Raw genomic sequence first — 15,000 nt, forward strand, 5'->3', positions numbered from 1 at the left:
CAGCTGTATTTACTCTGTTTTCCAGCTGTATTTACTCTGTTTTCCAGCTGTATTTACTCTGTTTTCCAGCTGTATTTACTCTGTTTTCCAGCTGTATTTACACTGTTTTCCAGCTGTATTTACTCTGTTTTCCAGCTGTATTTACACTGTTTTCCAGCTGTATTTACTCTGTTTTCCAGCTGTATTTACTCTGTTTTCCAGCTGTATTTACTCTGTTTTCCGTATTTACACTGTTTTCCAGCTGTATTTACTCTGTTTTCCAGCTGTATTTACACTGTTTTCCAGCTGTATTTACTCTGTTTCCAGCTGTATTTACACTGTTTTCCAGCTGTATTTACTCTGTTTTCCAGCTGTATTTACTCTGTTTTCCAGCTGTATTTACTCTGTTTTCCAGCTGTATTTACACTGTTTTCCAGCTGTATTTACTCTGTTTTCCAGCTGTATTTACTCTGTTTTCCAGCTGTATTTACTCTGTTTTCCAGCTGTATTTACTCTGTTTTCCAGCTGTATTTACTCTGTTTTCCGTATTTACACTGTTTTCCAGCTGTATTTACTCTGTTTTCCAGCTGTATTTACACTGTTTTCCAGCTGTATTTACTCTGTTTTCCAGCTGTATTTACTCTGTTTTCCAGCTGTATTTACTCTGTTTTCCGTATTTACACTGTTTTCCAGCTGTATTTACTCTGTTTTCCAGCTGTATTTACACTGTTTTCCAGCTGTATTTACTCTGTTTTCCAGCTGTATTTACACTGTTTTCCAGCTGTATTTACACTGTTTTCCAGCTGTATTTACTCTGTTTTCCAGCTGTATTTACTCTGTTTTCCAGCTGTATTTACTCTGTTTTCCAGCTGTATTTACTCTGTTTTCCAGCTGTATTTACTCTGTTTTCCAGCTGTATTTACTCTGTTTTCCAGCTGTATTTACTCTGTTTTCCAGCTGTATTTACTCTGTTTTCCAGCTGTATTTACTCTGTTTTCCGTATTTACACTGTTTTCCAGCTGTATTTACACTGTTTTCCAGCTGTATTTACTCTGTTTTCCAGCTGTATTTACACTGTTTTCCAGCTGTATTTACACTGTTTTCCAGCTGTATTTACTCTGTTTTCCGTATTTACACTGTTTTCCAGCTGTATTTACTCTGTTTTCCAGCTGTATTTACTCTGTTTTCCGTATTTACACTGTTTTCCAGCTGTATTTACACTGTTTTCCAGCTGTATTTACTCTGTTTTCCAGCTGTATTTACTCTGTTTTCCAGCTGTATTTACTCTGTTTTCCAGCTGTATTTACACTGTTTTCCAGCTGTATTTACTCTGTTTTCCAGCTGTATTTACTCTGTTTTCCAGCTGTATTTACTCTGTTTTCCAGCTGTATTTACTCTGTTTTCCGTATTTACACTGTTTTCCAGCTGTATTTACTCTGTTTTCCAGCAGTATTTACTCTGTTTTCCAGCTGTATTTACTCTGTTTTCCAGCTGTATTTACTCTGTTTTCCGTATTTACACTGTTTTCCAGCTGTATTTACACTGTTTTCCAGCTGTATTTACTCTGTTTTCCAGCTGTATTTACACTGTTTTCCAGCTGTATTTACTCTGTTTTCCAGCTGTATTTACTCTGTTTTCCAGCTGTATTTACTCTGTTTTCCAGCTGTATTTACTCTGTTTTCCAGCTGTATTTACTCTGTTTTCCAGCTGTATTTACTCTGTTTTCCAGCTGTATTTACACTGTTTTCCAGCTGTATTTACACTGTTTTATCAGTGCTTTTGTTGTTATGTTTAGTAACTGCCATTTTGTGACATCTGGAGTTTTCTACTCAGAATGAAAAACGATCCATCGAATGTGAGCGTTTTCTGTGTTCAGGCTTTACTTCTGTAATGTAGATTTGGTGCTAAGACAATATCTATTGTATTATTTACTCAAATGTTTCTAAGTAAAGCATACACTTTAAAAGCGTGTTTTAATTCAGTGTTATATTGAGTTAAAAGTATTGCAAAGGAAATTATCAGTTGTCGGCTTTCAAATATAAAGAATTATCGGTTATCGGCTTTCAAATATAAAGAATTATCGGTTGTCTGCTTTCAAATATAAAGAATTATCGGTTGTCTGCTTTCAAATATAAAGAATTATCAGTTATCTGCTTTCAAATATAAAGAATTATCAGTTATCTGCTTTCAAATATAAAGAATTATCGGTTATCTGCTTTCAAATATATAGAATTATCGGTTATCTGCTTTCAAATATATAGAATTATCGGTTATCTGCTTTCAAATATAAAGAATTATCGGTTATCTGCTTTCAAATATATAGAATTATCAGTTATCTGCTTTCAAATATATAGAATTATAATCGGTTATCGGCTTTCAAATATAAAGAATTATCGGTTATCGGCTTTCAAATATATAGAATTATAATCGGTTATCGGCTTTCAAATATAAAGAATTATCGGTTATCGGCTTTCAAATATATAGAATTATAATCGGTTATCGGCTTTCAAATATAAAGAATTATCGGTTATCGGCTTTCAAATATAAAGAATTATCGGTTATCTGCTTTCAAATATATAGAATTATCAGTTATCTGCTTTCAAATATATAGAATTATAATCGGTTATCGGCTTTCAAATATAAAGAATTATCAGTTATCGGCTTTCAAATATAAAGAATTATCGGTTATCTGCTTTCAAATATAAAGAATTATCAGTTATCTGCTTTCAAATATATAGAATTATAATCGGTTATCCGCTTTCAAATATAAAGAATTATCAGTTATCTGCTTTCAAATATAAAGAATTATCAGTTATCTGCTTTCAAATATAAAGAATTATCAGTTATCTGCTTTCAAATATAAAGAATTATCAGTTATCGGCTTTCAAATATAAAGAATTATCAGTTATCGGCTTTCAAATATAAAGAATTATCAGTTATCGGCTTTCAAATATAAAGAATTATCAGTTATCTGCTTTCAAATATAAAGAATTATCAGTTATCGGCTTTCAAATCTAAAGAATTATCGGTTGTCTGCTTTCAAATCTAAAGAATTATCAGTTATCTGCTTTCAAATCTAAAGAATTATCAGTTATCGGCTTTCAAATATAAAGAATTATCGGTTATCGGCTTTCAAATATAAAGAATTATCAGTTATCGGCTTTCAAATATAAAGAATAAAGAATTGTCGGTTATCTGCTTTCAAATATAAAGAATTGTCGGTTATAAGCTTTCACATATAAAGAATTGTTACCAACTGTTGGTTCCTCAGAATGGGCTTCGGCAGCAACGGCGAGCTGATTGACGGCAAGTCAAAGGTCGGCTTCTGCTCAGGCTCGTGTCACGCCGAGCATATCCTGCAGGTCCTGAACGGATACAGACGGAGCGGCACCTTCACAGACGTGGTTCTGCAGGTGGACGGATGTGAGTTCCCGTGTCACCGCGCATCCCTGTGCGCTAGCAGCGAGTTCTTCTGCTCGATGTTCAGCAGCGGCTTCCGGGAGAGCCGGCAGGCGGTGGTCACGCTCACGGGAATCTCCGGGAAGGCCATGGATCAGCTGCTGGACTTCATGTACGAGGGCCGGCTGACGCTGGACGAGGAGAACGTGGAGAGCGTCTTCCAGGTAGGGGTGTAAAACGGACAGTTCATCACGATACGATACGATATCGATTCTCTCAGCCAGCGATACGATATTTGCCGTCACCTCAAAAAATTCTGCGATACGATTACAATTCGATTCGTTTTGATTCAGGGCTGCATCGATTGATTTATCGATATTTTGATATTATGTGCCAAGTTTACACAACTAGTTACTTTTTTATGAACTCAATAATAATTAAAATCTTTGTAACGTTAATTGAATCGGCTCTGGCGCATACCTCTGAACTGTACTCGTGGTGCGCATGTGCACGCCGTCAGCGTTTTCACAGATTCGCGATTCTGAAGTTTACACGGAGATGATAATGTTTTTCTGATTTTTCAACGCAAGCACCTTGGAACCTATTCCAAGGTTGCCGTTCTCGAGGTCCAAACACTGTTAATGTGCGAATGAGCGGGCGGATCGCATGAAGGGTTTTCTGTTAGAGCGGTGTGTGTTAGCGACCGCTAAGTTAATAACTAATGATCTTCGCAACGGAAGTGAATCAATCAAAACTAACTTTATCTGGACAATAACTTTATTCTAGAGCTGCTGTAAAGCAGAGGTGTAAAGTCCAGGGGTCAGCAAGTAAAAGTCCTGCCATATGTTTATTCCACCCATGAACTCAACCAGCTGATTTCACTCATTAGTTCTGTCTGAAAAACTGCACTAATGAGCAAATCCAGGTGATTGGAACAAAATACTGAGGAGGACTTTTACTTTCTGAACCTGGACCTTACACCTCTGCTGTGAAGCCAAAACTATCTCTGTTACTTTAAATTCCTAAATCTATATTGTTAAAAGCGATATATATATATATATATATGAATGTTTGACTTGACTATTGTTACACCCCTACCTCCAGGCCGCCGACCGGCTGCAAGTATCCCAGCTTTCCCGAGCCTGCGTGCAGTTCCTCCAGGAGCGCGTCTGCCACTCGAACTGCCTCGGGCTCATGGACTTCGCGGGCTCGTACTCCCTGAAGCCGCTGCAGGATCAGTGCCAGTCGCTCCTGTACCGGGACTTCCAGCAGGTGCTCCAACACGAGGAGTTCCTGGATCTGGGCCGGGAGCGAGTGCTGGAGCTGCTGGGATGCGAACGGATGCTGGTGAGCGAGGAGGTTCTGGTGACGGCCGCGCTCCGATGGGTCCACCACCAGCCGGACCAGAGGACCGGAGCGCTCCGGGAGCTGTTGGAGACGCTGCGTCTGCCGCTCCTGGATCCCGGATTCTTCGCCGGCACGCTGGAGGCGGACGAGCTGGTGCTGAAGTCCCCGGAGATCCGGCCGCTGCTTCAGGAGGCGCGCGTGTACCGGGCGTACGGGCGGGAGGTGCAGTCGGAGCGAACCAGACCCCGCCGGTGAGTCCAGATCGCTTCATCGGCTGTTCTGGCGTCCCTCCACCTCCCCAGCTCCACCTGCAGAATTTAGGCATCTTGCTACCAGACTCCTCATCCAAGCATTTATCTTAGCTCTTCCTCGAACCCTCCACTGCGGACAGCAAGCTTATTAGCTTAGAGATTATATGGGCAAAGGAACTCGTGAAATCCTATCTGAATATCATGAACAAAAACAGGCTAAAGAACTCTTACACAAGGAACTTTTCCCTGGGGTTTTAAAATACCCTAGAAGCCTAACTTAAATACATTTCAAGCATTATTAAAGAAAAGTTAACACTCAGTAATTAAAAAAGAACAAATAAAAAAATAGCAATCCTAACAAATACACATAACTGAACACAGATACGATTGAAATAAACAGTGTTTTAAGATTTTTAGGTATTTGGGTGCAGAAACTGTAATCAAATCTAAAATAACACTGAAATTTATAAATAAAATATACATTACAAATATAGTTACAAAAGTTATTCAGTGAAGAGCGAGTGAATTTTCGCTGTGTCTTTTGTTTTTTGATTAGTGTTATTATAGATGTTATTAGACGACAGGAATATTAGGCTGCTGTCCCTTTAAGAGCTGCACAGATCCAATATACCGATACACATGAAAACGAAGTCGTCTCACGCTCGAATGGTTTAAAGTCATATTGAAATGCTCACAGAGGAATCGAAATTTTTATTTTATAACAAGTATCTAATTCCTGATCTCAAGTATTCGATTCCAGGATTGGTGAGTCCCGCCGCTTCAGCACTTTATACAGTGTTTCAAAGCAGAAGCACAGGAAAACAAAGCTGAAACACATGCAGTCTCTGCTGGTTTTGTTCTCCTTCAGGCAAATCAATAACATCACTAAACCCGCATGCCTGTGTGTTTCAGGAGCTCTGGTTGGGCTGAGATGATCTTCGTAATCGGTGGCTGTGATAAGCACGGTTTCTCCAGACTGTCCTTCATGGAGAAGCTGAACATGGAGTCCAGGGAATGGCTCTCGGCCAACGTTCTGCCTGGATACTCCAAATCTGAGTTCGCAGCCTGTGAACTCCAGAACGACATTTATCTCTCAGGTATAACAGATGTCTCTAGCGCCTGTCAGCATGTGTCTGTCTTCAGTGTTACTCTATCAGCTCCGGCATCAGCATGGAATGTTTTGACACGTGATTCCAGAGAGTCTTATCTGGATCGGATCAGGAGATGAACGTGTGTGTGATTGTGATCTCATGGCCATCTGTTAGTTCAGACAAAACATCACACTGTCACCCGCTTGTCATGCTTCATTTACTCGCTTACTCCAAACATCAAACATGCATGACTTTCTTTTTTTATTTTGAGAGTTGTTGTTTTCTGTCCATACAATACAGTTTCCAAAATGGAAGTTTGTGAGTTGTTGAAAGGCTATAATATAATACATCATAATACTTTCGGAACCTTTATTTTTAAGAGTCTGTGTTCTTTGTGTGTGGATGTTTCAGCAGCAGCAGGAATATGATTTACTTATAAAACTAAATGTCGTATCGCCATAAATGAAAAAAGGATCGCAATATTGATTTTCGGCCAAGTTGTGCAGTCCTGTGTATAAAACTTTGAAAATAACACTAATCACTAAACATTTACCAAAAATAAAAGATTCAACATTTGATCTAACTTGCATGTGACCATAAAGAAGAAATGTGAACATGCAAACGTGTTGTTAAAATATTGACTTAAAATCTTCAGGAGCGTACTGTATGTCTAAGGGGTTGTGCTGACAGGTGTGTGTTGTGTGTGTGCAGGCGGACAGCTGAACAGCGCAGACGTGTGGCGCTACATGACGCAGCTCAACCAGTGGGTCCGAGTCCGCGGGCTGAACAAAGGCAGATGGAGGCATAAGATGGTGTCCATGTGTGGGAAGGTGAGGCTCGTTTCAGCATCAAACTCAAGAACGAACGAACTGATTCATTTGATTCATTTGACTCGTTCGCTGCCCAACAGCAGCAGGTGCTCTGTGGTTTATGTGCTAATGTGTGTGTGTGTGTGTGTGTGTGTAGCTGTATGTGGCGGGCGGTTATAACGGTCGTGAGCGTCTGTCCAGCGTGGAGTGTTACAGTCCGCATGAGAACACCTGGACGAGCGTCTCTGACCTGCTGATACCCGTGAGTTCTGCCGCTCTGAGCAGCTGCGCCGGGAAACTGTACGCCATCGGAGGAGCCGTGAGCGAACACGCCAACACTAACCAGGTGAGACTAGTTAACACGCCAACATGTGAGCAAACACGCCAACACTAACCAGGTGAGACTAGTTAACACGCCAACTCATGTGAGCGAACACGCCAATACTAACCAGGTGAGACTAGTTAACACGCCAACATGTGAGCGAACACGCCAACACTAACCAGGTGAGACTAGTTAACACGCCAACATGTGAGCAAACACGCCAACACTAACCAGGTGAGACTAGTTAACACGCCAACACATCTGCGAAAACGCCAACACTAACCAGGTGAGACTAGTTAACACGCCAACTCATGTGAGCGAACACGCCAACACTAACCAGGTGAGACTAGTTAACAAGCCAACACATCTGCGAAAACGCCAACACTAACCAGGTGAGACTAGTTAACACGCCAACTCATGTGAGCGAACACGCCAACACTAACCAGGTGAGACTAGTTAACAAGCCAACACATATGCGAAAACGCCAACACTAACCAGGTGAGACTAGTTAACACGCCAACTAATGTGAGCGAACACGCCAACACTAACCAGGTGAGACTAGTTAACAAGCAACACTAACCAGGTGAGACTAGTTAACACGCCAACATGTGTGCAAACACTAACCAGGTGAGACCGGCACCGCTAACGCAAACCAGGACCGAGTGTCAAGCTCCGCACCATGAAGCTCACGCTCATCTGCATACACTGTTGAGAGCCACACCCACATCTCAACAGCCAATCAACAACTGACGCACAGAACCAAGCCCCGCCCCACATTTGTTTTCTTTTTTGATAATCCGTTACACTTGGATAAAAGTCACAATATGGAAGATCTGCACTTTTCATTGCGACATTAAGATTAAACCATTTAGATGTTAAATATTGTTTATTATTCCTGGTGATTTCTTATTGCTTCAGTTTAGTTCAATAACTGTAAAGTTCCGTTCAGATATAAGCTGCTCAATTGTGTCATTATTCAAATCAAGGTTTGTTCTCAGTGCAGCCGAATCAATAATATTACTGAATTTTGTCCGGGTTTTTTTTTCTTCACAAATTGGATTTTGTTCATTTGTGTGTTTTAAAGCCCATGTATGAAGTATTAATTCCTGTCCCAGGTGCAGTGTTATGACCCGGTGACGAACCGATGGTCGTTTGTGTCGAACTGCCCGTTCTCTCACCGCTCCATCAGCGCCGTCACTCTCAACGGCTGCATCTACGTCACCGGAGGCTTGCTGGACCAGATCTTCTGTTACTCGCCCAGTAAAGACACCTGGAGTTCTGCTGCGGTGCTGCCCGTCAGAGTGGTGAGAGAAACACACACACACACACACACACACACACACACACACACACACACACACACACACACACACACACACACACACACACACAGTCACTGCACTGGGCCAGAAACCATTTTCCCTCAGAGATGTGCACACGCTTAGGGCAAGTAACCCCAATGTAACGGTGGACTGGAGTTTAAGAGAAGTAAACGTATATACTTATACTCACAAATGCCAAGTTTGAAACATAGGTTACATCTAAGTGAAGTTGAGAAAACATGATTGGGCAAATGGAAATTTGACTGTCAAAAAGTATTTTTCTGTACTAATTACGAATTTTTGCTAATTCGGGAACATCTATGCTTACAAAACCATGTGACATGAAAGTTGAGTAACATTCTTCTGAAATATGCATTTGTTTTATGGAGACACAAAATCCACCAAGCTGTAGGAATGACTTCCGAAAAGCATTTTTACGTTGCATTAGTAGATCCAGCCTGTTCGAGACATGTTCTTTTTTTTTTTGGGATTTATTTTTAGCGTTATTTTTAGATTTAGATGCCATTTAGATTCCGTGAGCCGGACTTGAACTCAGGTCGCCTGAAGCACAGCGGCGCTACATGTCGCCATTGAGACGTGTTCTTGGGTTTGTGTGTGTGTGTGTGTGTGTGTGTGTGTGTGTGTGTGTGTGTGTGTGCATGTGTGTGATGGGTAGGTTTAGGGGTCGGGTTAGTGTGCGTGCGTGTGTGAGTGTGTGTGTGTGTGTGTGTGTGTGTGTGTGTATGTTTGTGATGGGTAGGTTTAGAGGTAGGGTTAGTGTGTGTGTGTGTGTGTGTGTGTGTGTGTGTGTGTGTGTGTGTGTGTGTGTGTGTGTGTGTGTGTGTGTGTGTGTGTGTGTGTGTGTGTGTGTGTGTGTGTGTGTGTGTGTGTGTGTGTGTGTGTGTGTGATGGGTTTAGGGGTCGGGTTCGTGTAAGGGGACAAAATATACAGTTTGTACAGTATACCATTACGTCTATGGAGAGTCCTCACAAAGATAGTGAACCAGACCTGTGTGTGTGTGTGTGTTTCAGGAGGGCTGCGGACTGACGGCGTGTGAAGGGAAGGTGTATGTTGTCGGGGGTCGGAACGAGTCTTCTTCTGCTGTTGATCTGATCTGGGCGTTTGATCCAGCGAGTGGAAAACTGACCGAGGAGAAGCCACTGACCCGATGCCTGAGTTACCACGGGTGTGTGAGCGTCTTGCAGCGAGTCGGACCCACTGACACACACACACACTCCACATCGACTAAAACTGGCATCTAGTTCAACTAGATTCATCTTCAGAGGTTCTGACATGACCTCGCTCCTCAGACAAACATGCAAAACTCTGGAATGCACATTCGTTTAGTTGTCATGTGAGTTATGAACTGTAATCTGATATGCATTATTATCTGGTTATGAACTCTGTATCGCTCACTGCTGGAAATCCCAATGTGAATCTGAATCAAATACTGTGATTTTTTTAATTGCTTTGTGTTTGTAATGTTATATGTGTTTAAATAAAGTTTGTATCATTTTATGTTGCTTGAGTTTTTACTGTTTTACTATGGAATTCCAAAGCTGCCAAAAATAATACATAAATACAAAAATAAAAACATATACGAAGAAATGTAAAAACAAAAACAAATGCACATACTTAGAAGTGTAAAAAAATAATACAATTATAAATAAATAGCCTAAGGAAATAAAAGTATAAATATTAATTTATTTTATTTTAGTTTCTTTTTATGTTTATTTTTTACATTTCTTTGTATATTTATGTTTATTTTATGTATTACATTTATTCGTATATTTATTTATGTAGCTATTTATTTGAAAAATTAAATGTTGCATTCGCGCCAACTCGGAGATGTTCTCGGACTCAGAATTATGCGTTTCTATGGCAACACGATCAACCACAGTTTACGAGTTCTGCGAGGACAATGATCTCTCAAGTCGTAATCTCTTAAATACAGTAATTATGACATGATGTGATAGCAGATGAAATTAACGAATCGTGATAATAACTTTATAACAACCTTCTAACAACGTTTTATCAACATGGCCAAAAGGTTGCTATAAATACGTTGTGTGGTGAAGGTTGTTACAGCGTTGTCACAATGTTGACATTAAACCACCGTTCAGGGCCATTGCTGAAGGTTGTGCCGAGGGTGTCTGGACAACCACTGGACGACATACACTGTAAAAAAAAAATATGATCAATAAGTTAGGACAAGATATGTTTTTACATTACTTTAACTCATCAAAATAAGTTAAGCAATTTTCAACTTTTTTATTTATTTATACAAAATTCAACAAATTTTTGTAAGTCAGTCTGATGAATTCAAGTTCTAATGAATTAAACATCCAAGTTGATTGAACTTAAAAAAATGTTTTTACAGTATCGCCCAGCTTTCAACTACTGTCTGCCATGTACAGAACCGGTTTTGTTCATTAAATATTCTGATCTTTGCTTATGTTTTATTTATTATACTTATAGGGGTCATATAATGGTACATGCACTTTTACAAGTTGGTTGTACTGAAGTGTGTGTTGGCAGTGCCTGTACTCAACCATCATCAGATGATAATCCATCCAGTGTTTTTTTTTAATCTTCTTATGTTTTCCCCGTCTCAAATCAAGCCGTTCGACCGTGTGACGTCACAAAATCGACGCCCATCCCACGATTGTTGATTGACAGCAGCGTTTCAACACAGACCCGCCCTCGCTCGTGAGCGAGCTGTCAATCATAGTTCGCGCGTCATTGTTGATACGCTGGAGCGCTGTCTATGAGCAGAATGGCGTCTGAGAGATTGTGGTGTTCTTGGGTGTAATAAGGAACACAGTCATGTTGATGTTCCTGAATCCGAACCGCTGAAGACGCAGTGGCTGAGTTTGTTTTCGAAGGGAATATTCCCCACGATCAACATCAATGCTTTCATGTTTGCTTTGCGCAAATCATTTCACACACCAGGGCCCGTTCTTCATACGTCGCTAACTCGGTTAGCTGGATTTGATTGTTGGTGATTTGGCATTCAACGCTCATCCTGGACTTGTTGTCATAAACCTGCTCGGGAGCAGAGGCTTATTTCATGTTAACAGGATTAGACTGCGGCTTCATAAGCGGAGCTGATACGGGAAGTCCAGTGCAGCGCGATAGTGCACTTTCTGAGATATAGATTTTTTCTCGTGACTCGTTTTAGGTTTTTTTTGTGGCATTTACATTTACATTTATGCATTTGGCAGACGCTTTGACTTACATTGCATTATCCTATACATTTATACATAGGTATGTGCAATCCCCTGGGATCGAACCCACAACCTTGCGTTGTTAACGCAATGCTCTTACCACTGAGCTACAGGAAAGCATTTCCAAGCCACTTAAGACCCAATGTTGTAAAGCAGTTTTTTTTTAGGCTATCATAATTTTTTATGAAGATCATACAATCATGACCATGCCGATTACAGTATATGTCACTCAGGCTTCACTAACGTGATTGGTACCATAGTCTATAGGCTATAGACTGCCATCAAGGCCTCAATGAAGGGGATTATGTGAACAGAAAGGGGGTTCACAATGTAAATGTGCAGCCCAGTTACTATTGTGATTCTTAATATTCCAGATTAGTAATATTATATCAAATAAAAAAAAGGCAGCTGACTAAAATCTTCCATAATCACAAATGTGAAAGCAAAATGGCCAGGATCTGTGCATGACTTAAGAATGTTCAGAGATTCACACTTATGCACATTATTTGAAAGTGGTAAGGAAAGGTCCACAATTAAATATCAAGCTCACTGTATTGCATACACTTATGCTGATCCTAACAGAACTGCATTTTTCCATAGGTGATTATGACATGTTCCTGCAGACAGGTGTTTTATGACCCCATTCCCTGACCCAAACCAGTTACAGTGAGGCTCTAGCCAGGACAAGGGCACACAATGAGATGAACTTCAGCTAACTAAAGGGAAGATTTCAGTGTCTGAGAAGTCTGAGGGTTGCACACCTGACAGGGCCTATGGCATTGTTGCGTGTGCCATATTACACAACATTGCCACAAAAAAACAACAACACACATTTCATTAAATGTTTAATAAAAGACAAATATGCTTAGTTCCTTGAGTTCTATTTCAATTGTTCTTTGTAAAGAAAAGCCAGTGGTCAAGTGCCTTCAACAAGAGATATTAGACACATGCCTCATGCAACAAATAAAAAGGAAAAGTTGTCTATCCACTGCCCACCTGTAGGCCTGTGTCTCCTCTGTCTGTGCAGACTCTTCTGTAGGCCTTTCTGTAGATGTGGAATCCTGAAACTTATATTGCAGCCATAAAGCATACAAGTATAAATGAAGTAAAGTTATTTATGCACTTGTAGGTAGGCTAGTTCCTCCATATGACAGTTATCTGAGAGGGTTTATTCACTGTCCAGTGCAATGGAAACAAATGGACATTACAAAGGCTTATACTTTCTTTCCTTTGGAAAGTTAGAGAATGTCCACTTACTGCACATATTTCAGCTCCACTTTCTTGGGAACAGATACAAGTGTTGGTGTATTGTGTAAAAGTGCACAAAAGAGGAAAACACAATGTCATTACAATGAACTACACTCGGGAAAATGTGATCAATAACTCATGGCAAAATATTTTTACATTAACATAAGTTTAGCAGTTTTCACTTTCACAAGTCAAAGCAATTCATCATTACTCAAGATTTAACAGTTGAAATGACTATACGGCCTTAATTTAATGCAGCAGAAATTATTATTTATTAAGTTATTAAGATTTTTCTTGACTTTTTCTTGGTTGCTTTTATAATCAGAACACCATTTATTTAACAGTGTATTTTATAGAAGAGACTATATTATAACTAAAAATTATCATTATGTAGAATATTTTTGTACTTCACTTTTATTTGTTCCCATGTTGTGGTGACTGACATTACAATGCAATTAATTATGCAATTATTAAAATACAGAAATATAGGCTAATAAGTGATAAAAACATCTAACATGGCCACTTCTAACGGATTTAAATTGTCTGCTACTTTTTGCCAGCCCTCTCTCCTGGCTTTTGCAGACTTTGAGGTGTTCCCTGGCGTTTTGATTAAACATTAAAATTCCGAATAAACTTCGACTATTAGTTCTTGCTCTGCTAAGGAGAAAAACTGAGCGCGCTCTTTGGCCACGCTGAACAGCCAATAGCAGCGTTGCTGATCAATGTTTCTACTATCGACACATATCCCCTTTTAAACCAGCGCATGAACAGATAACTCAGATAACTCAATCCAGCGATACTAACCATATCCTGCAAGTGTGTTCGAAGAACCGAGTTAACCAGATCATGATTCGCACGATGATATACACACGAGGGTCAGCATAAAGATGGTTTTGCTAAGAAGCTGCTCCTGAAAAAAGGATCGGTAGGCTACCAACTATTCGTGTTCCGGCTGCACTTCCAGAAGAACTGTGAGTGTAACGTTTTATTAATCTTTATATTAATCTTTATATTAATCTTTGCAAATCGCTAGCACGCTTCACGATGAATGCGGCTAATAGGCCGCTGTCGGTAGCCAAAGAGGCCTAGAAATAGGGTTTCGTTCCACCAAGTGGGGCACTACCTACTTTTTTTATATTTAACATCAGAAATATATAGAGATTCCTTAAGAAAAAAGTTCTCCACACACAACCTTGCAGTTTTTGAGAAAAATAATGCTAAAGGTGCCCATTTTGTAAAAAAGGGAAAACATAGGGAATTTTGCACTTTCAAACCTGTTTATCATATAAACCCGAAAATGCCGAATTACCACTTGAAGTACAAAATAAACCAGTTTGAAATGTGTGATATACCTGAAGTTGCTATCTAGGGGCAGTAAACATGATAAGATTATCAAGAAAACTTCTACTGTAGCATTAACATCCCAATTACTTCTCAATATGTTGTGTTCCAATTCAAAGGTAATATTTGAGGTAAAATCTGAGTAACAAATAGAATTAAGCCAAAATATAATAACAGAGCTGCATTCACCGCGAGACTCACGCACACGCTCTCGCGACACACATCCATTTTCTCACGCACAGAAAAATCGCGAAGCAAAGAGGACACGGAGACCGACAGACTAGACAGAGCAGGTTACTTATGATATTAAAAAAATCTCAGCTCTCAGATTCTGTCAATTTTATTACGAAATTCAAACAATAAATACCGTTTTGGCGTTTGTAATTGTGACGCCACAGATCCAGAGGTGTCAAAAGTATTCACATTAATTACTCAAGGAGAAGTATAGATACTAGGGTTTTAAAAGACTTCTGTAGAAGTTGAAGTATCAACTCAAGCTTTTTACTCTAGTAAAAGTATAAAAGTACTTGTTTCAAAACTACTTAAAGTATAAAAGTAAAAGTAATGTAAGGAAAAAAATCTCTCTCTCTCTAATATGTGTACTATATTACATATTTATTATATTTGTACTTATATCATTAAATAAAGTTGTTATCATAATAA

At 39.7% G+C, this 15,000-nt stretch overlaps 1 protein-coding gene across 1 annotated transcript; it reads left to right on the top strand.

Moving 5' to 3' along the window:
* Window positions 1–3,251: 3,251 nt before the first annotated feature.
* klhl35 (kelch-like family member 35) lies at window positions 3,252–10,038 on the top strand (the record flags this gene model as incomplete). The annotated part of the gene is made up of 7 exons (XM_081355159.1): window positions 3,252–3,602; window positions 4,483–4,976; window positions 5,889–6,073; window positions 6,779–6,897; window positions 7,034–7,222; window positions 8,314–8,502; window positions 9,553–10,038. 7 exons carry the CDS (start codon window positions 3,252–3,254, stop codon window positions 9,781–9,783), a joined length of 1,758 nt encoding a protein of 585 aa, XP_081211285.1. The 3' UTR covers window positions 9,784–10,038.
* Between the last annotated feature and the right edge of the window lie 4,962 nt (window positions 10,039–15,000).

The sequence above is a fragment of the Scardinius erythrophthalmus genome (assembly GCF_964197995.2).
Source record: "Scardinius erythrophthalmus genome assembly, chromosome: 23".
NCBI lineage: Eukaryota > Metazoa > Chordata > Actinopteri > Cypriniformes > Leuciscidae > Scardinius > Scardinius erythrophthalmus.